This window comes from Toxorhynchites rutilus, chromosome 3 (assembly GCF_029784135.1).
Source record: "Toxorhynchites rutilus septentrionalis strain SRP chromosome 3, ASM2978413v1, whole genome shotgun sequence".
Lineage (NCBI taxonomy): Eukaryota > Metazoa > Arthropoda > Insecta > Diptera > Culicidae > Toxorhynchites > Toxorhynchites rutilus.
In genome coordinates, this window is record NC_073746.1 from 301,244,238 (window position 1) to 301,265,617 (window position 21,380).

Below are 21,380 nucleotides of genomic sequence, written 5' to 3' on the forward strand. Positions count from 1 at the left end.
TTGCGAGACTGATTACTACGCTTGCGACTTTTGAAAAGGCTTTTGATTCGTTTTACTTTTTTAGTTAGAAATAAATCGAGATGAAATTTGTTCACTTTTTCTTGAAAAAATCGTTTTTTTGTTCCTCTTTGTTTTGTAAAATTGCATGCTTTTTCGTCAAAGTTGAGTTAATTTACGTAAGATAGTGTACTTCACTTCTATTTTGTATGAAAATGTCAAAAAATACAGTTTTCAGTGATTTCAGGACGATTCATTTAATTTGAAAAAAACAAAAAAAAATTGAGTGCCAAATTTATACCCAGGCATTTCGGGTACCTACTTGAATTTGAGTTGTTTCACTTCTATGCTCAAAGCTCCGAGCCAAATCAAGATTTTTGATATCGGTTTGCGGGGAAATGTCCGCAATAGATCCCTTCATAAGCTGACGTAATATGATATGAATAATATGAACTTCAAACGCGTTTTTCTCCAAACTAGTCTTTTCAAACTGGCGTACTCGATATCTCAAGTTCTACCGAATCTATTCATGTCGAATTTATATGAATACGATCTACACGAAACTCTCTATCGCATGAACCTCTAAAAAAATAATATGTTTTTAAATTTTACTTTAAACGTAAGAAAAAAAGTTCTATACCGCATTTTGTTTTTCAAACGACCGCCATTTTGTCAAAAAGAGATGTTTTAGACTTTTCCGAGGTTCATGCGATAGCGGCATCTTTACTGATTCAGAATCTGTTTAATTTTGTTTTTCAGATAACCAAAAGGGCTGGCATTGTGTACGCCATGGTACAACTTTTTTTTGAACACCCTTGCTTTATCAGCTCTTAACTACTCTAGTTATGAATATTTTTTCACCGTTCAATTTTTTTTATCGTTAAAATATAGATGAAATCAATAATGATATATTAGATGGTAAAAATATTCTTTGTTTTATTTTTACGGAGCTCGAGAAAACGTCCGAAATTTGTGTCTCTACACTAGAATACCCCCTTAAGGGAGTATTCTAGTCTAGAAATTTGAAAAAAATAAAAAAAAAATTCCTACATATTTCTGTATTTTAGGCATTCAAGAATATGGGTATATAGAAATGACTTATCGAAAATCATATTATCTACCGAGTTAGAGCTATTTTTACTGATGCGGTATATAACCTGTTAAGGGTGTGTCACATCAAATTACATCACGGAAAAAACGCTGTAGAAATTCGCCCAGTAGACCGATCCTTTTGAAAATTTTAGACAGTAAAATAAAAACTATTAGACAAATTTTGGCATTTTATTTTTATTCATACTTCGAGCCCAAGCCCGTATGCTCGCACCTTCCTCTTTACCCCGTCCATAAGGTTCTGTACAACGTCAGGTTGTAGTTTTTTTTGAACAGAAATTCATTTTCTCTTGAAGTCCGCCTCCGATTTGACAACTTTTGGGTTCTTCCGGAGGGCCTGCTTCATAATCGCCCAATATTTCTCTATTGGGCGAAGCTCCGGCGCGTTGGGCGGGTTCATTTCCTTTGGCACGAAGGTGACCCCGTTGGCTTCGTACCACTCCAACACGTCCTTTGAATAGCGGCACGAAGCGAGATCCGGCCAGAAGATGGTCGGGCCTTCGTGCTGCTTCAATAGTGGTAGTAAGCGCTTCTGTAGGCACTCCTTAAGGTAAACCTGCCCGTTTACCGTGCCGGTCATCACGAAGGGGGCGCTCCGCTTTCCGCAAGAGCAGATCGCTTGCCACACCATGTACTTTTTGGCAAACTTGGATAGTTTCTGCTTGCGAATCTCCTCCGGAACGCTGAATTTGTCCTCTGCGGAGAAGAACAACAGGCCCGGCAGCTGACGAAAGTCCGCTTTGACGTAGGTTTCGTCGTCCATTACCAGGCAATGCGGCTTCGTCAGCATTTCGGTGTACAGCTTCCGGGCTCGCGTCTTCCCCACCATGTTTTGCCTTTCGTCGCGGTTAGGAGCCTTCTGAACCTTGTATGTAGGCAGGCCCTCCCGCTGCTTGGTCCGCTGGACGAATGAACTTGACAAATTCAGCTTATTGGCGACATCCCGGACCGAACTTCTCGGATCACGTCTAAACTGCTTAACTACGCGCTTGTGATCTTTTTCACTGACGGAGCATCCATTTTTGCCGTTCTTCACCTTCCGGTCGATGGTTAAGTTCTCGAAGTATCGTTTTAGTACTCTGCTGACCGTGGATTGGAAGATTCCCAGCATCTTACCGATGTCCCGATGTGACAACTCCGGATTCTCGAAATGAGTGCGCAGGATTAATTCACGACGCTCTTTTTCGTTCGACGACATTTTTCCAAATTTACGAAAAATTGACAGTGAAGCATTGCCAACGTGATCTGTACACTCTTATCTGATTATAAGCGAAAGCTGAAGATATAATTAAAAAAATTAAATTTCTACAGCGTTTTTTCCGTGATGCAATTTGATGTGACACACCCTTTAGATTTTTCAAACTGACGTGCACGATATCTCAAGTTCTACTGAACCGATTAATGTCGAAATTGTATGGATACAGTCTGCAAACATTCCTCTATCGCATGAACCTATAAAAAAATAATATTTTTTTTAATTTTACTATTTTAAAAAAATCGGGAAACGTAAGAAAAAACGTTTAAAAACGCGTTTTGTTTTTCAAACGGCCGCCATTTTGCCAAAAAACATGTTTTTGACTTGTCCGAGGTTCATGCGATAGCGACATCTTTACTGATTCAGAATCTGTTCGATTTTTTTGTTTCAGATAACCAGAAGGGCTAGATTCGTGTACGCCATAGCACAACTTTTTTTTTTGAACCCTCTCATTTCATCAGCTCTTAACTATTCTACTTATGGATATTTTTCTCCGTTCAATTTTTGTTTTATTTTTAAAAGATAGATGAACAAATAATGATATAATGGATAGTAAAAATATTTTTCGTTTTATTTTTACTTAGCTCGAAGAAACGTTCAAAATTCGTGTCTCTACACTAGAATACCCGCATAAGCATTTCAAGTTATTATTACAGGTCGGACTCGATTATCCAGAGTATTGATTTCTTTTTCACTCCGGACAAACGAGTCAAAACAATTTTTTTCTTTATTTGTTTTTTTTTGCATGTATTTTTTGTTTTTTGAAAATAAAAGAAGAATTTGATTTTTGATTTATCCCCTTAAAGTCAGGAAACACCTTTCTCACATGAAAAAAAAAATCATCCAGATTCTCTCAGGAGGTGGTAGACGATCATATTTGATGAAATCCTCCTACACATATGTTCGAAATGTTTGAATTATGACCGCAAGCCGGCTTGTTGGGTTTCCGTATGGCTATCACTCTCACTTGTCTGCATGACTGGAGACAAGTGAGAGTGATAGCCATACGGAAACCCAACAAGCCGACTTGCGATCACAACTCGTATAGGCCGATTGCAATGTTATCCTGTATTCGTAAATTGTTAGAGAAAATGATTCTACTTCGATTGGACAAGTGGGTCGAAACGAACAATTTGCTGTCAAATACGCAGTTTGGCTTCCGCCGAGGTAGAGGGACAAATGATTGTCTCGCGCTGCTATCTTCTGAAATCCAAATCGCATTTGCTCGCAAAGAACAAATGGCTTCCGTTTTTCTCGATATCAAAGGGGCATTTGATTCAGTTTCCATGGAAATTCTCTCAGAGATGCTTCATAATCGTGGACTTTCACCAATTCTCAATAATTTCCTGTACAATTTACTGTCAGAAAAGCACATGTTTTTCTCTCATGGCAGCTCGAAATCTTCTCGTTACAGTTTTATGGGCCTACCACAAGGCTCCTGCCTAAGCCCCCTCTTGTACAGTTTTTACGTCAATGATATGGATGATTGTCTAACTAGAGACTGCACGCTGAGACAACTTGCTGACGATGGAGTTATTTACATCACGGGTACTAATCCCGTCGCTCTGCAAAAGTCGTTGCAAGATACCCTGAACAATCTGTTCACGTGGGCCCACAAGCTGGGTATCGAATTCTCTACGGAGAAAACTGAAATGGTCATTTTTTCTAGGAAGCACGAACCCGTGTATATTTTGATTCTAAGTGTACCTGGGGGAGACACATTGCGTATTTGAAACAGAAATGCCAGCAAAGAATCAATTTTCTCCAAACAATAACCGGAACATGGTGGGGTGCCCATCCAGGAGACCTCATTCAGTTGTACAAAACAACGATATTATCAGTGTTAGAATATGGCAGTTTTTGCTTCCGATCAGCTGTCATTTTTGATCTGTCCATGCGACAAAAAATCCATGGAATCCCAGATCACCTACGCTCCGATTCTATTCCGCCGATATTTTCGGCAGAATATGGGAAAGTTAGATCTGATAAAATGTTCTTTACTGACGGTTCATTCATAAACGGGTTCACTGGCTTCGGCATCTTCAATGAAAATTCCAGTGCCTCTTTCAAACTCAAAGATCCTTGTTCCGTGTATGTCGCTGAACTGGGTGCGATATATTACGCATTAGGGATCATTGAAACATTGCCCATCGACCACTATTTTATTTTTTCAGACAGTCTCAGCTCAATAGAGGCAATCCGCTCAATGAAAGTTGATAAACGCTCATCTTATTTCCTAACAAGAATAAGACAACTATTGAGTGTTTTGGTCGAAAAATTATTCAAGATTACCTTAGCATGGGTTCCCTCTCATTGCTCGATTCCGGGGAATTAGAAAGCGGACTCGCTAGCTAAGGTGGGCGCTTCAGAAGGCACACTTTTTGAAAGGCAAATTGCTTATAATGAATTTTTCCACATTCCTCGTCAGTATACGCTCGTAAGTTGGCAGCGCATGTGGAGTGGAGATGAGTTCGGTCGTTGGTTACACACGATTATCCCTAAGGTCTCGACGAGTGCATGGTTCAAGGGATTGAATGTAGGTCGTGATTTCATTCGCGTGATATCTCGGCTTATGTCCAATCACTACAACCTAAACGCGCATCTCTATCGCATTGGGCTCGCAGCAAACAATCTTTGTGATTGTGGCGATGGCTACCACGACATCGAGCATGTTGTCTGGTCGTGTATCCGGTTCCATGCTGCTCGCTCTCAGCTCTCTAGAGCACTGAGAGCAAAAGGCAGACAATCGGATATCCCCGTCCGGGATATCTTAGGTAGCCGTGATCCTGATCTTCTGCTTCATCTATACCTATTCCTCAGAAACGCCGATGTCAACGTTTAATGATGTTTCCTTCGTTGTGTCCCCGTTTCATATCCCTCCTATCCAAACGATAAACTTTTACTTAGTCGCGGCAATACATACACACACTCTTTACAGATACACGGGCCAAAGGTTGTGCAGTCCACTGATCATTCAACAAGAGCCAAAGGTTGTACCGCTTATGACAACTCTACACGAGCTGATGATTGCGCCGGCTAGTGACCATTCTATCCTGGATTCCTCGAGTCGAGAAAGACGCTCCACGCTAGATATGGGGTACAGACCATGGGGGCGTTGCTGATTAATGGTCAGCTGCATCCCAATAGAAAGTATCCCGTGTCGGGCACACGTACAGAGCATCGAAAACTGCGACATACCAATTATGAGAACACTTGTAATACTAACCTCGAGCCAACCGCGAGTAATCGGTTACATATTATTAACATAGTTGTAAGCAAACATTGTCGAAATATTGAACTCCCGGCCCCGTTAGGCTGACGCCATATGAGCCTTAATAAAAATATATATTTTGGATGAAAAAAAATCAAAAAAATATGTTCGAATTTCAACAATGACAGAGTTACAGAACTTTTTTTTTTGTTTCGGACTCTGTTGCTTCAAACTGGCTTTACATTAGAAAGTACGATACGGAAGACGATTCTGGTGCTTTCATTTGTAAGATGAGATAATTTAGTACAGGATATAGTAGTGGAACAACTAAATTAGTGAATTTTAATAACATTTTGGAAGTGAAACACTTAAAAGTTATTAATTTTTCATGTGTTATTATTAATTTTATCCTAAAACTTTATATTAAACTAGATTGTTTCTATCAATTAAAATGAAGTTCTCTAACCACTCCACAATTTGTTCTTTGACGCTCAACTTCTATCTTCCTCATTTTGGCTGCAATATCGATGTAAACAATTCCTGGTGAAAATTCAAGCAAAATCTTCAAAAATCACAATTTTTACCCCACTGTACATGTAATAGCCACTTAAACTTCACCTAAACGTTGAAAGGTTACATTTCTCCATGAAATAAGCCATATTTTAAATATAAAAAAAATTTACAAACTAAATATAATCGAATCCAAAATTGTATATAATCGAATCACATATAATCGAGTCTGTATATAATCGAGTCCGTTCTGTACTATATTCTATTAGTCATTTGATACCAATATTAATATTGAGTGGATTGCAAAAAATACATAGTCGACCATTTTGTGGCGGCGACCTTTTCGAATTTATGTTGTTCATAGTGTAGTGTATTCTTCAAATCAAGAGTTTCAGCAAATGCGGCGGCCAAATTGAATTTTTCAGGATCATGGAATACGCAGTTTTATAATGACAGTAGAGTTAAATGTAGGTTAAAATTTCATATCAATCATTCAACAGGAACAGGACTACCAATTCTTCATCCTACTTCGGACTTGTACTCTGACGATTCTCATAGTATACTGCCTCTTATTGGACTGCGCGAATTACAGACTGTAAAATTTATTCACAGCGTTATTAATGACAATAATATCCATCACAACCTGACAATACCTACAGCAAATCACCAACACTCCACACGACAAGCCCAAAATTTAATGCGAAGTCGGACAACAACCAAAGTTGCTCAACAGCGCATTTTGTTTTATGGACCGTCCCGTTTCAATGCTTCAACACCGGAAATCCGAGCAATAACACGTTCATAAATTGAAGCTATACCTAAAATCGATCATAAGAGTTTTCCTAGTATAGATTTCGGTCAACCACAATAATCCACCTCAGTGTTTAGCTTTCTTATTTTTGTATACTTGCCAGTTTTTCTTATAATCTTGTACAATCTATGCTTTATATTCAAATTTTTGTTGTTTATATTTATCTTTTTTACTATGTTATATTCTTATAGTATATTGGATCCCTTAAAAGAAATACTCTTTCACTGGGATCCATACATCTTTGCTTTACATGTTATTGTCCGCTCACCTCGTTCCTAAATATCTTGTTTTGTCCTGTGGAATTGTAAATTGTTTTAAAAAAAAATTTTTTTTCAGCAAAAAATAATTGGTGCCCAACTTTTCTTCTTCTTCTTCAATGGCACTAACGTTCCTAGAGGAACTTCGCCGTCTCAACGTAGTATTACTTGCGTCATTTTTTATTAGTACTTAGTTGAGATTTCTATGCCAAATAACACGCCTTGAATGCATTCTGAGTGGCAACCTCTAGAATACGCGTGATCACAGTGCAAGTCGGAGGAAATTTCTTTGAAGAAAAATTCCCCCGACCAGAACGGGAAAACTGCCGGGGTGCTCAACTCTAGGATTCTCGAATAAGGGTTTCTTCGAGATGGGGGTGAGTGGAGGGGAAAAAAAGTAAAGTAAAAAAAGTAACTGGGTCAATTTTTTATTAATCTGGGACAGCCCAACAAACATTCAAACATACATAAAAACAGGTCAAGCTGAATGAAACCATTCAAAAAGTAATTAGTTGTTTGGGGACTGCGGCCATCTTGAAATTGGATTTTTCATTATCTGCTATGTTCTACCAGTCGAGAACTTTCTTCTGATACATTTTTGGGCATTTTTCATAAACAACTGCATTCTATTAATCAAGCCCCTTCTTTTGATACCCATATTAGCTATTCAATATAGAATTATTATACAAATTTTTCAAAATTTCCGAAAATCAAAAATAAAATACTCCGGATAATCGAGTCTAAAATTTCGGATAATCGAATCCCGGATAATCGAGTCTCCGGATTAACGAGTCCGACCTGTACAGAGTGTCCGAAATATGAGGCTGTACGAAATATGATTCAGAACGGTAGGGATAGTGGGGCAAATTGGTCAGTGAGTGCAAAGTGGTCATCTGCTTGTTTGGTAGTATAACTATTGACACCGTATTGATAGGCATCTTATGTTTGAAGAATTCAATGACTTTTGAGTCACCCTGTACTTCAGTAGAGCTGTCGCATGTCGAAATATAAATAAAAACAGAAATTGCTCTCTCGATAGTCATTCGGCCGTAATTCTATGCGCATGGTATCCAAGGAATTTCTCGTGAAATTTAGTTTATTCAATCTGATATGTTGGACAAATCATCAGTTTGGACGACTGTTCACATATTCTAGGAGAGGTTAAAAGATATTTTGTTCAATCCCAGCGATTAATTAACATTGAAATTACTTTGATGTTTAGGGGCATAGGTGCATAATGACTTAAGGGGGAAACAGAATGCCGCGCTATGCGTCGCGTCGTGACAATTGTGCTTTGACACTTCATTTTAAATATGAGTGTTTCCATTTAGTCGAACACAATAATGCGTTGCGTCATTAGCATCGTTGTACTAAACGCTAACATTTGTTCTAAACTGCTTGCGCCGAATTCGCGATGACAGTGGCATGGTGTCGACGTCTGGTGGCAACTTCAAATTAGGGCCATAATTTGGGTCCCGAACTCGTTAGTGTAATCTCTATCAGATTAGAAGACACGAAGCCGGTTTTTAAATTCTAAAATTTGAATGAAAATTTTCACATCATGTTATTTGATTACATGAAACACGTGTTTCTGACTTTCATTCAACCACATGGCTAAACTATTCCAACATTTATGCTGAATTTTTTCATCATTATATAGAGTTGTCTTCATAAAGAATTTTCGTATGAGACTTTTTCAGCACCTGCAAACAAAAATGTTCATTTAAATAGAATACCAGTTTGATATGGAAAAGCTAATTTCATTCATAATTTAATTTTGAAAACATGTTCATTCCGACTGCAAATCAGCTATTCTTTCACGCTCCACTAAACTAGTAAACGAAGCTCGATATGTCGGATATGTCAATGTGTTGTTTCTAAAAACATTCAACTGATCCGTGGACACAACAAGATTTTCATACGACTTTTATTTTGTTTTTGTTTACATGACAAGTGGTGACGCGAATGCTAGATTGTGACTGCAAATCAACAGACTGCGTCGGGCGAATGTTTTAGTACAAAACGCAAGCAATGACAGCTGATGAGAAGCAACGCATAACGCGGCATTCTGTTTCCACCTTTACAATGTTCTGTTTACTAAAGCATATATACCACATCATATTCTACTCTAGAAGAGGTTCCTTTTGTGGCTTTGACTCTGGAAAAATATGCTTCTCCATCTAAACAAAGCCACATTATGCAGAACGTTATGTATAATATTTCTTGCAACGTTTTTGTATGCATGAGAAAATTTGAATTGAGACTCTAGATGAATAGACCAGGGTTGTTTCATATGTGTACCTTAGGGTGGCAATGGGTGTATGAAAAAAAAAATCATCGAATTTCAAAAACCGACCATGTACTCTTAATTTATTGGCCCAAAAAAAGAGACTGTGCAAAGTTTCAGCTCAATCGGACATAATTAGGGGTGCCTCAAAGCGCTCAAAGTTTTGATTTTTTGATCCTCGAAAATCTTCCAAGGGGGGAGTAAAGGAAATTTGGAAAATCGAAATTTTAATTTCGAGTCCAAATGACTTAAAAATGCACGAAACGTCGATATCTGGTGTCATCCCGAAAAAAATTTAATTCCTAGAAAGTTCCTGTAGAACCTTTCATTACAGGGATATTTTGGTCTGAATAAAAAATTGCCTCTTCGTCTTTTACGATAAATAGTTGAACAAACAATGATCGCACCACAAACCGAAAAGCAGTCATGAAAACTCCAATAAATTTCATATAAGTTAAATTTGTTGCTTTGACGAATGTTTAAATTATATTATATCGATTTTGAAAAAGTTCCAAAACAGGTTTTCATGCGTCTCATAAATGTGAACATCAAGAAATACTTCCGACAATCAAACAAGAAACCTTTATTTTAAAATTCCAAATTTTGTTCAGTTTATTCATGTTTTAAAACAGTTTTTTTCCACGATTGCCCGCGGCAGACTCGTTGCATTCGAGCTGAACTCTCCCTCTCAAGTGTCCATTTCACAAAACACGACCCAACAATGGCAAAACATTGTGAGAAACCAGTTGACGCAAATGAAGTCATTGCTCCCGGGAAAAAGTGCATATGTATTTCCACCAGCCGGCACAGGACTGGATGGTGCGCATACGGGAACGGCAATGTATGCGGTGGGACCCATTATGGATGTTTGTGCATACATCAGCGCCCACCATTCTCCAACAAGTGGGTGTGCTCAACCCGTAACAACAAGATAAATCCATTTGTTTCGTCACCGTCGCCACCGTTTCCGAGTAGTAACAGCTTTCATTCGCTATTTGAGAAGTGCTTTTTTTACGCCCTGCTTTGAGTCCTTTTCCCAAAACCACTCTCAGGCGAGTCACGCCAAGGAAATGATGCTGAGATAGAGGATGTGAAATTGTCCCATCCAGTGCCGCCGGAAAGTGAAGTGAAGTATAGGCAACAATGTTCGCTTCCGCAGCCTTCAGAAGACACTTCGCTTTGTTGCGGGTGAAATGCATCAAAAACTCGTGGGTGTAGCCACTCATAATTCTCCGAATCGATATTGACACACATTGAGCAGATGCGATAATACAAACTTGCACTGCTTGAATATTCATCGCCGGAACCTCGCCAAACCATGCTGATCATGGCAAGTAGGGGGATTCAAAATTCTGCAAAAACTCAATTAAACTTATCGTTCCTAAGTGGAATGTTCGGCCACGAAACGGACTCAGCGCAATCACTCACATCCGTCATCACACCGAAACAACAACAGCAAAATTGAAGCAAAAAGCAACGCCATGCAAATCAACTAATTTGTCATTCATTATCCTAATTTTCGCTATCCTTTCACTCGTTTCAGCACACACACACACCCATAGCCCCAGACAAAACATGGAGACGCTGTACACCGGACACATACACGGTTTCCCGCCGGCGGCAAACGTCTCGTACGGTTCACTGAGCGCGAGCTGGGGCTCCCAGGGAGGACTGATTGCGCTGGGAGTTGTCCTGGGAAGTTCGGTCAGCCTGGTTGGGTTGGCGTTTGCCTTCATCACGTACAGGTGAGTCCCGCTCGTCATTTATTCATCTCATGGAATGCCATGCCATCCGATGGGCGAAGCTGGTGGAGGTGGATGAGACGAGCGCTTCGCTCATGTGAGAAAAACGTGACAATTGGCCGCTAGCCAACAGGGAGGTCTCCATTCAAATTTGCGTCAAATAGTTTTTTTTTCGAGTCGAATGAAAATCGCAAATCGTCCAATTCACCCCTACTCAACTGAGGTGAGGTGACTATATCAAGTTATTTTTGTTTTTTTCAATTTCTTCAAATTATGCACCAATTTTAAAACAATGATAATTCTAGAATATTTAACACCATTACGTGTTCCCCCTTTTAGGACATTGGGCTCAAGACTTTTAGAACTTTTGATAAACTCTCGCTGCTTCCAACGTTACGAGATTATTTGTAGGTCTTAGTGCCTCTTCCTTTGACTAATAGTTTAGGATGTAATGAACTGGCTTGGGAAATAAAACTATAGGTAAGGTTTAAGTTCAATATAGAGGAATGCCCAGAAAGTTCGTGCCAATTTACACGATAAATCAAAAACATCATTTTTTAGGAAAACATACATCTAATCAAATGATAATGCTTTGAATGTATAGTTTAAATTAATTGTATCTCGCCATGAACAATTTCAAGACAGCGACCATTTGGCGAAAAAGTATCTCTGATTGGCTATGATTCAAAGACTTGTTGTTTTACAGACGTTTATAAATATTCATTATGATAAGGGGCTATCCACATACCACGTGGACAGAAAAAGCATGATTTTAGACACCCCCTCCCCCTCCGTGGACAAGCGTGGACATTCCTTATACCCCTCCCCCTGTTGTCCACGTGGACATTCCACCGGTTTTGAGGAAAAAAATCAAGAAATACTATTTTTTCGTTTAAATTTCATTTCAAGCTTGTTTCTATTTTCTATTCCATATGTTTATTGATAAAAATTATAGCCTTACCTTATATTTTTTCCGTTCAATTTTTGTTTTAATGTTGAAAGATAGATAAACAAATAGTGATATAATAGATGGTAAAAATATTCTTTGTATTACTTTTTCGGAGTTCGAAGAAACGTCCGAAATTCGTGTATCTATCCCCGTTAATCTGATCGAGTCAAATCCTATCGGATTGTACAAATGTTGCAACCTTGAAATGCAGAATGCCAAAGTTTATTTCGTTCGGATTGCGTTATGTCAAATCCGATCGGGTTCCGTAATATGGGTTTATATGTAGTGCATGCATTGTTGCATGCATGTTTTTCGTGATGTTTCGTTTCTCATGAACGGTGATTTTCGACATCTGTAGCGAATCTACTAATTCATGTGCATCAAGGATTATTTTTTTATTTTAATTAATCAGCAGTAGCAGCATGAACTTTCCAGACAACTCAAAAGAAGTGTATTACAAAAATTACCAGACATCAATGAAGAGCAACATCATTGCAAGAAATAGATTTCCAGAGATACGGCCCGTGGAAGAACTTGTTGTTCGTTCACTCAGAAATCCTTGAGAGTTCTCGAAAAAAAAAACCAACAGTTTTGTCATCAAGAGCAAAAGCTGAATTCAACCCGCACTTAAGTCGTGATTTTTAATACTACAACATTCTTTGTGTTATTAGGTGTCTTTATCCTGAAGGATTTAATGGCCCTCTATTACCGATTGGAATAAATTGATGGATCCTAGTTCATGTGCGTTACCTTCAGAATAAAGGGTGTGTCACATCAAATTGCATCACGGAAAAAACGCTGTAGAAATTTAATTTTTAGGAATTATCTCATTTTCAGCTTCCGCTTATAAGAGTGTACAGATCACGTTGGCCATGCTTCACTGTCAATTTTTCGTAAATTTGGAAAAATGTCGTCGAAAGAAAAAGAGCGTCGTGAATTAATCCTGTGCACTCATTTCGAGAATCCGGAGTTGTCACATCGGGACATCGGTAAGATGCTGGGAATCGTCCAATCCACGGTCAGCAGAGTACTAAAACGATACTTCGAGAACCTAACCATCGACCGGAAGGTGAAGAACGGCAAAAATGGATGCTCCGTCAGTGTAAAAGATCACAAGCGCGTAGTTAAGCAGTTTAGAAGTGATCCGAGAAGTTCGGTCCGGGATGTCGCCAATAAGCTGATTCGTCAAGTTCATTCGTCTAGCGTACCAAGCAGCGGGAGAGCCTGCGTACATATAAGGTTCAGAAGGCTCCTAACCATGACGAAAGGCAAAACATGGTGGGGAAGACGCGAGCCCGGAAGCTGTACACCGAAATGCTGACGAAGCCGCATTGCCTGGTAATGGATGACGAAACCTACGTCAAAGCGGACTTTCGTCAGCTGCCGGGCCTGTTGTTCTTCTCCGCAGAGGACAAATTCAGCGTTCCGGAGGAGTTTCTCAAGCAGAAACTATCCAAGTTTGCCAAAAAGTACATGGTGTGGCAAGCGATCTGCTCTTGCGGAAAGCGGAGCGCCCCCTTCGTGATGACCGGCACGGTAAACGGGCAGGTTTACCTTAAGGAGTGCCTACAGAAGCGCTTACTACCACTATTGAAGCAGCACGAGGGCCCGACCATCTTCTGGCCGGATCCCGCTTCGTGCCACTATTCAAAGGACGTGTTGGAGTGGTACGAAGCCAACGGAGTCACCTTCGTGCCAAAGGAAATGAACCCGCCCAACGCGCCGGAGCTTCGCCCAATAGAGAAATATTGGGCGATTATGAAGCAGGCCCTCCGGAAGAACCCAAAAGTTGTCAAATCGGCGGCGGACTTCAAGAGAAAATGGATTTCTGTTCAAAAAAAACTACAACCTGACGTTGTACAGAACCTTATGGACGGGGTAAAAAGGAAGGTGCGAGCATACGGGCTTGGGCTCAAAGTATGAATGAAAAGAAAATGCCAAAAGTTGTTTAATAGTTTTTATTTTACTGTCTAAAATTTTCAAAAGGATCGGTCTACTGGGCGAATTTCTACAGCGTTTTTTCCGTGATGCAATTTGATGTGACACACCCTTTACACATTTCAGGAAAGAGTTTCAAAAAATCGTGTAAATACAAAACAAATCTCATTCAATTTTGACTATTAACTTAAATGTTTTACTTTAAAAAATACTTAACGTGTCCACGTGGACATTATCAAAAGCCCCTCCCCCCTCATCGTGGACAAACGTGGACATTTTCGTAACTCCTACCCCCCTAAAGTTGTCCACGTGGTATGTGGACAGCCCCTAATGACGATATACCAAATGAGTACACTAGATTCGAATCCCGTTTTTATGTTTTTTCGGCTTATAGTGGTCAAGTTAATATTCATACTCTAGTATACCCCCCGCCACCACGTGTCTCTACTCGAAATATGTCACGTTATATCTCGCGATCCGATTTCACTTTTTCCAAGCCTCCGCCACCGGGTATTGAAATTTCAGTTTATATTCGCTTGAAAGCAACGTTCCAGGAAGACCTATTACTACATAATCTAGAATCTAGAAGATTATAGATATTTGTTTATCCAATTCATTAGTTGTCTCAGTTCCCTCCGATTATTTTCTCGAAAAAAAACAGAGAGTATATCAATATTACATATGAATTGAAAAAACAGGAAGTGGGTTATATCTATGGTATAACCGCAAGGGTGACGTAGGACTATCGTTGATTTAGAGATCGTTTGTTTGAAGTTAAATCTAAATCCATTCTGAATGAATGAATAAATGAATATTTGGGGTACTTCGAAAACGAGAGCGTTACGTTGGAGGCACAAGGTTTTATGCATCCAATATAGGATACGAAAAACCTTGTTCTGAAGAATAATCTTCAGAAGCTAACCTGCTAACTGTACTTGATTGACAAATCACAAACCCAAATGTATTATATGGATATTTTATGGATAGAAAACATCAAAATAAACTCTTTCGCTTGAATGTAATTTTCAATTCCAAGGAGAACTGGCAGAATATTTTTCAGCAACGATTAGATATTTCTACATTTTCTGCGATACTGGAAGCCCACCAGTGGTTAATACTAACTCGATAAACACCTGTTAATAGTACTTGATTGAAACATATTTGGTCACAGTGTTACATGGATAGAAAACATTCAAATAAACTCTTTCACATGAATATATTTTTAAATTCCCAGAGGAACTGGCAGATTATTTTCCAGCAATGATTAGATCTTTCTGGAACTTTCTCGATGCTAAATGGCATCCAAACGGAAAGAATTCTGCGCGTGTATGTGTCGATCCTTCGCCGTCCACCTCCTCCAGCATGTTAGGCAACGATGTTGTCTTGTCGATGTCCTCACGAAAAATGAATGTGTCTCACCACCAGAATATCGCTTAAGTATGCTTTTTGTGTGTGATTGAATCGAGAGAAGGTGTGGTTTACGATGGCAATTTGGAAGGCAAACTAGAGGGGAATGAACTCTCTGAGCTCGGAACTTTCGGCGACTGAGCAATAATCGATTGCGGGCGCATACAATATTGGATACGGAAATATCCTACTGATGGGGAAGAATAATCTTCAGAAGCTATCCTGTTAATTGCGATTGATTGAAAAATTACAAAACCAAATGTATTTGGTCACAGTGTTACATGGATAGAAAACATTCAAATAAACTCTTTCACATGAATGTATTTTTGAATTCCCAGAGGAACTGGCAGATTATTTTCCAGAAATGATTAGATCTTTCCGGAACTTTCTCGATACTGAATGACATCCAAACGGAAAGAATTCCGTGCGTGTATGTGTGTGTAGCGATGTCTTCCCGGGGAGCCGTTTGTGGCATCACTCTCCTCCTGATGGATTCCCTTCTGGCCTAGGGTGCACAAACAGGCTCTTGGTGACACCGTTCATCCGCGCTTTCATGATAAACGAAGAGCTTCACCACAACAGCGACAACATGCTCCAATCGCTGTTCAATTAGAACTGAGTGGATTTCCGAGCGGCGCTCGCTTATATACCGATTGGTGATTTCAATAGCCTGTTTTGAAAGCAATTTTAAGACTATTGTTTTTGGATCAAAAAGTAACAAGTATAGAACGCGTAGACATTTTATCTTTCGAATGAAGTGTTTATCATACCATTTCGTTCAGTTGTTTAGGAGCTATTAACGCTCAAAATCTCGGTCTCCGGCGTAACGCTTTCGTTTTCGAAACTTTGATTTTACACCCCGGTATAGAAATGAAAGACGTAGTCCTACGTCAAAAACACATCGCAGCTGCTGACTGCTCACTCTCTCTCACACTGTTTTTGTTTACATCATCCAACCTAAACATACACTCCACAAACGCACACGCACACGCACACGCACACACAAACACATACACGCACATGCACACGCAAACGATCACACGCGCACACGCAGACGCGCATGGTCTCACATACATAACACACACAAACGCGCACACTCTCTCACACAAAAAACACATCGCAGCTGCTCACTGCTCACTCTCTCACTGTGTTTGTGTTTACGTCGAGCATACGATCATTTACGACCGTTTACGACTGTTCACGACGACCGCGCTTTTTTTTTGCGATTTTATTTATGGTAAGATTTATTTTTCTCATTTATGGGTTGTTGAAGTCGAATCAATACAATAAAATAAGTCATAAATTTATTTTCTCATAATCCTCTGAATTTAATGATGTTTATACATGGTTTTGTTGTGCACCCGTGGCCGAATGGTTAGCGTCTCACATTATCATGCTGAGTGTGTGGATTCGATTCCCGTTCTGGCCGGGGGAAAAGAAAAAAAATCCTTGGACTTGCACCGTGGTCACGCGTATTCTAGAGCTTGCCCCTCGGAATACATTCAATGCGTGTTATTTGGCTTAAGAAATCTCAATTAAGTATTAATAAAAGACGCTAGTTAATACATACGCTGAGACGGCAAAAGTTCTACAGGGAACGTTAACGCCATTCAAGAAGACATGGTTTTGTTAAACTTTGCCTTCGAATTTTTCGTCAATTGCATCTTGGAAGCTGCTCCTTGAGCCGATACATAGTTCTTCGCTTTCAAAATAGAGTTCATAATTGTGGGTGCCAACCGATTTCCGGACTTTGTTTTGTTGACATTGTAAAGCGAAAATATTCGCTCAACAAACGCTAATGAATGTTATCAAAAAGTGTCTTACAAACGACCTTAGCAATGGATACAAACATTTCTCATCACGCCTTTTGACATCCAACAGCTGGGACCAAGTTATATCTGAGTCACCCAATTTTTGCCCCATGAGATTCGTCTTAAGTAGCTTGGATTCGTTATCCAAGCCTTGTATATCACCTGCTTCAACAAATTGAGGAAATTGGCGCATCAAATCATGAAGGTTTGGTAGATTGACGAAATGTTGAGGGTTTATTGAGGCCGCAGTTTTGATAATCGAATTGCTGAAATCTGTTTCATGAGTTCAATATAGAAGTCACGGCATATCGATTTGAAGGTCAGCTTCCTTGCTGATTCCAATCCCTTTTCGGCTTCTTCTGCATCAATACCAACGTAAACATCCTCAGGCTTCTTCAGAAAGTCTTCAAAATATTCCACATCCTCATCATCACCATCAGCATCAGTGAACTGTCGCACCTAGCTCTTCAAAAATAACACCTAAAATGATCAACAATAACATTCTTGTCTCACTATAAAGTGAGAAAAATCAGAACTTTCTGATTGAAATTGCAATTCACGTTATTGATGAGCGGCAGAACAAAGTTTGGGAAAAACAGCATAATCGGTTTTTTTCATATGATCTTTTAAATGAGTCAATATACGATTGACGGATTGATTATGGTCATATATAACTTAGAACGAAAAGAATAGTTTAAGCTCTTCAAATTGCTCAAAATTTTGCTGCCAATAAATAAATATATATCAATAGATACTATATCCAAGTTTATCAATGAGTGAACATATCTAAAACATCTATCACTTACACTCACAAAAATGCGTAGTAAAATAAGCTACAATATATTTGGTACGTACTTTCTACTAAAAATTACTTTGAGCGATGATATGAAATGATGAGATGTTATTAAAGACCAACCTCTCTCCAGTTGGGCGAGTCTACATTACCTGGTAATGGAGCTCTGTTGTTAGGGTATGTTTGATATATTAAAGATGATCAACAAAAAAATTGTAAGGGGTTGTATCTAGGACACGACCGCATATTTTCGACGCAGAAGTACGCAATTATATTATGCAGTCCACTTGTTCACCACTTCGAATATTATTTTAGAATGTATCGAATTTTTTGTAATAGATTATGTCCTTCGTTACAAATAAATTTGATGAATGTCCTTTTACGTTTGATATGATGCCTAGGACTACCAAAATATGTCAACGGAAGAATTGTCCAACGAGCATTGTATTTTACATTTTCCTCTAAAAATATTGCACATCTTATGTTTACGTAGTTCTCGAACCGCCAAAGTTCATTCACCTGAAATGACGATTTTCCAAGGCTTCTCAGTTTAAAAGTACGTTTCAGGGAAACATAATCCGGTCTGCACAACGACATGCGAGTGCAAAAGTACTCAATACCAAAAAAATACCCCCGACTTGCATGTATTTGCAAAGCGGATTCCTCCAGGCACATTAATTTTGAAGTCCGTTTTAGGGAAACACAGCTCGGTGGGAACAAAAATACCCCCGACTTGCATGTATATTTGCAGAGCGAATTTCCACAGGTACATCGATTTAGAAGTCTGTGTTGGGGAAACCGTAAATCGGGCCAATCAAAACTTAGCAGTTAGGGCGTTTAAATAACGCTTGACATTTTATAGTTATTCAATTGTTCATCTCATGAAAAATAATATTCGTTCGTTCATTCGTTCGAGAACTCGCGAGCTGATCGGACAAGTCTGAGAATCGATCCGATAACGGTGTTTTTTTTCACTCAGATTTATATTGTGTTTTTTTCATCAGCGCTTGCGAGTGAAGCGAGCACAATAAAAAGTGGTGCACGATCGAGACGCTGAGGATCCAGTTCAGTACACACATTCATCACACGCTACACAGCAGCGGCAAGTAAAAGTTTATTTTTCTATTGTTCCATATATCATTCCTTCAACCTCCTGTGTACGATTTACACCATTGTCCAACATTGTATTTACCGAATCGGCAAGCGTTGGCATTAGGGGTGTACATTTTTCTTACATTACCGTTGAACTTTTGTTGAAACTTTTTTTCATTTTTGAATTTTATACAATAAAAAATTGAAATAAATATAATTTATATATACCTTGAATACAAATATAATTTATTTACTCATTTTTTTTTATTTTTTTATTGTTATTCTATACTGTTCACTCGAACAGGTGACTAATTTATAATTATGGCTGAGGGCGGGGAGGATCCCCCATCCACGTCATTGAATGTTTCTGATGCTGACCCACCTCCTGAAGAGCAGGAGGATGAAGTAGACGATGAGGAGGAAAATTCTGTGTATGAAGTAAAAAGTTCGAGTATCGCGTATACGTACCCTGTTGCAACGTTGAAATAGACGGTGTAATAAGCGAAAAGGGTTTGACTCGAAAAGAGATACTCGATGGTGTCGGTCGCTTCAAGAACTCCTCACTTAAAAGTGTGAAGATTCTTGAATGCGATCGACTGAAATCTGTGTCACTTAAAAATGACAAAAGAGTTCTCAATCGGACAAACTCTTTTCGTGTGACATTTGAGGGTTCCGGCCTTCCAAACTACGTTGCAATAGGTGCACTTCGTTTACCTGTTCGGTTGTTTGTACCCCGGGTAATGAAATGCAACAAATGTATGCAACTCGGTCACACGGCCGCCTTTTGTTGCAATAAACAACGTTGCGCAGATTGTGGAGAGAGTCATGATGGGACTTCTTGCGCAAGTGTCTTCATTGCGACGGGGCCCTCCATTATCTTTCTCAATGCCCGGTGTACATACAACGAGGGGAAAAAATCAAGCGTTCTTTAAAAGAACGTTCCAAGCGGACTTATGCAGAAATGCTTAAGAGTCCCGTTCCAACGACTCAGGACAATCCCTACTCCATTCTGCAGAACGACGAGCCTGTTGCTGACGCTCCCAATGCAGGAAGTTCCGGTACATCGCAGGGTGCCATCAGGAAAAGAAAAATTACTTCTTTTCCATCACTCCCCAGAAAGAAGACCGAAACTTCCCAAGTTGGAATGAAACCTCGTATCAAACGTGCTGAAAATAGACCGAAGCAAGTACCTCCTGGTTTAAGCGGTTCTTCTACGCACCAGGGGTCCTCAGCACTCCCCGGAGCAGAACCCAACACGTCTGTTCCTTTTTCGCGGTCGAGGCAACAGTCACAATCTGGCTTGCTTGCGCTTTCTGACCTGGTGGACAACATTTTAAATGCTTTGAATATAAATGACCCTATGACCCTATACTATGCTTTTATAGTATTATGTTTGCTTCCGATTGTGAGAACATTTTTGAAAGAAAAATGTGGTTTTTTAGCAGCGTTCATTTCCCTCGATGCCTAATTCAGTGCAAGAGGTCAAGGATTTGACCACTGTAATACAGTGGAATTGCAGAAGCATCATCCCTAAACTAGATCAATTTAAATTTTTAGTTCATAGCTCTAACTGTGATGTATTTTCCCTCTGTGAAACATGGCTTTCTTCAGCCGACGAGCTGAATTTCCACGATTTCAACATTATTCGCCTCGATCGAAATGACTCGTTTGGTGGCGTACTATTGGGGATCAAAAAATGTCACTCCTTCTATAGAGTCACTCTCCCATCGATGACAGGCATTGAAGTTGTCGCTTGCCAGACACAAATCAATGGCAAAGACCTCTGCATTGCCTCGATATATATTCCTCCAAGAACTATGGTTGGTCGCCATCAGTTTTTTGATATCATCGAGGCATTGCCGGAGCCGCGGCTAATCTTAGGTGACCTCAACTCACATGGAACAGCATGGGGATCACTCTACGATGACAACCGTGCCACTTTGATTTATGATGACAACTTCAAATTGACAGTTTTGAATACTGGGGAAGCAACTAGAATAGCCAACCCTCCTGCACGGGTAAGCATGCTAGACATATCACTTTGCTCTTCTTCGTTATCCCTGGATTGCACGTGGAAGGTAATCCAAGATCCCCACGGTAGTGACCACCTGTCAATAATTTTATCGATCGCCAATGAATCAGGTTCTCGTGAGTCAGTTGATATTGCGTATGACCTCACGAAAAATATTGACTGGAGAAAATTTGCAGAA

At 39.5% G+C, this 21,380-nt stretch overlaps 1 protein-coding gene across 1 annotated transcript in view; it reads left to right on the top strand.

Moving 5' to 3' along the window:
* LOC129776431 (latrophilin-like protein LAT-2) overlaps nt 1-21,380 on the top strand; it is a 200,159-nt gene that overhangs the window by 111,366 nt on the left and 67,413 nt on the right. Inside the window, exon 2 of the mRNA XM_055782071.1 lies at nt 10,982-11,183. Within this exon, the coding sequence (XP_055638046.1) occupies nt 11,014-11,183 (170 nt within the window). The 5' untranslated portion in view covers nt 10,982-11,013. The remainder of the gene's footprint in view (nt 1-10,981; nt 11,184-21,380) is intronic.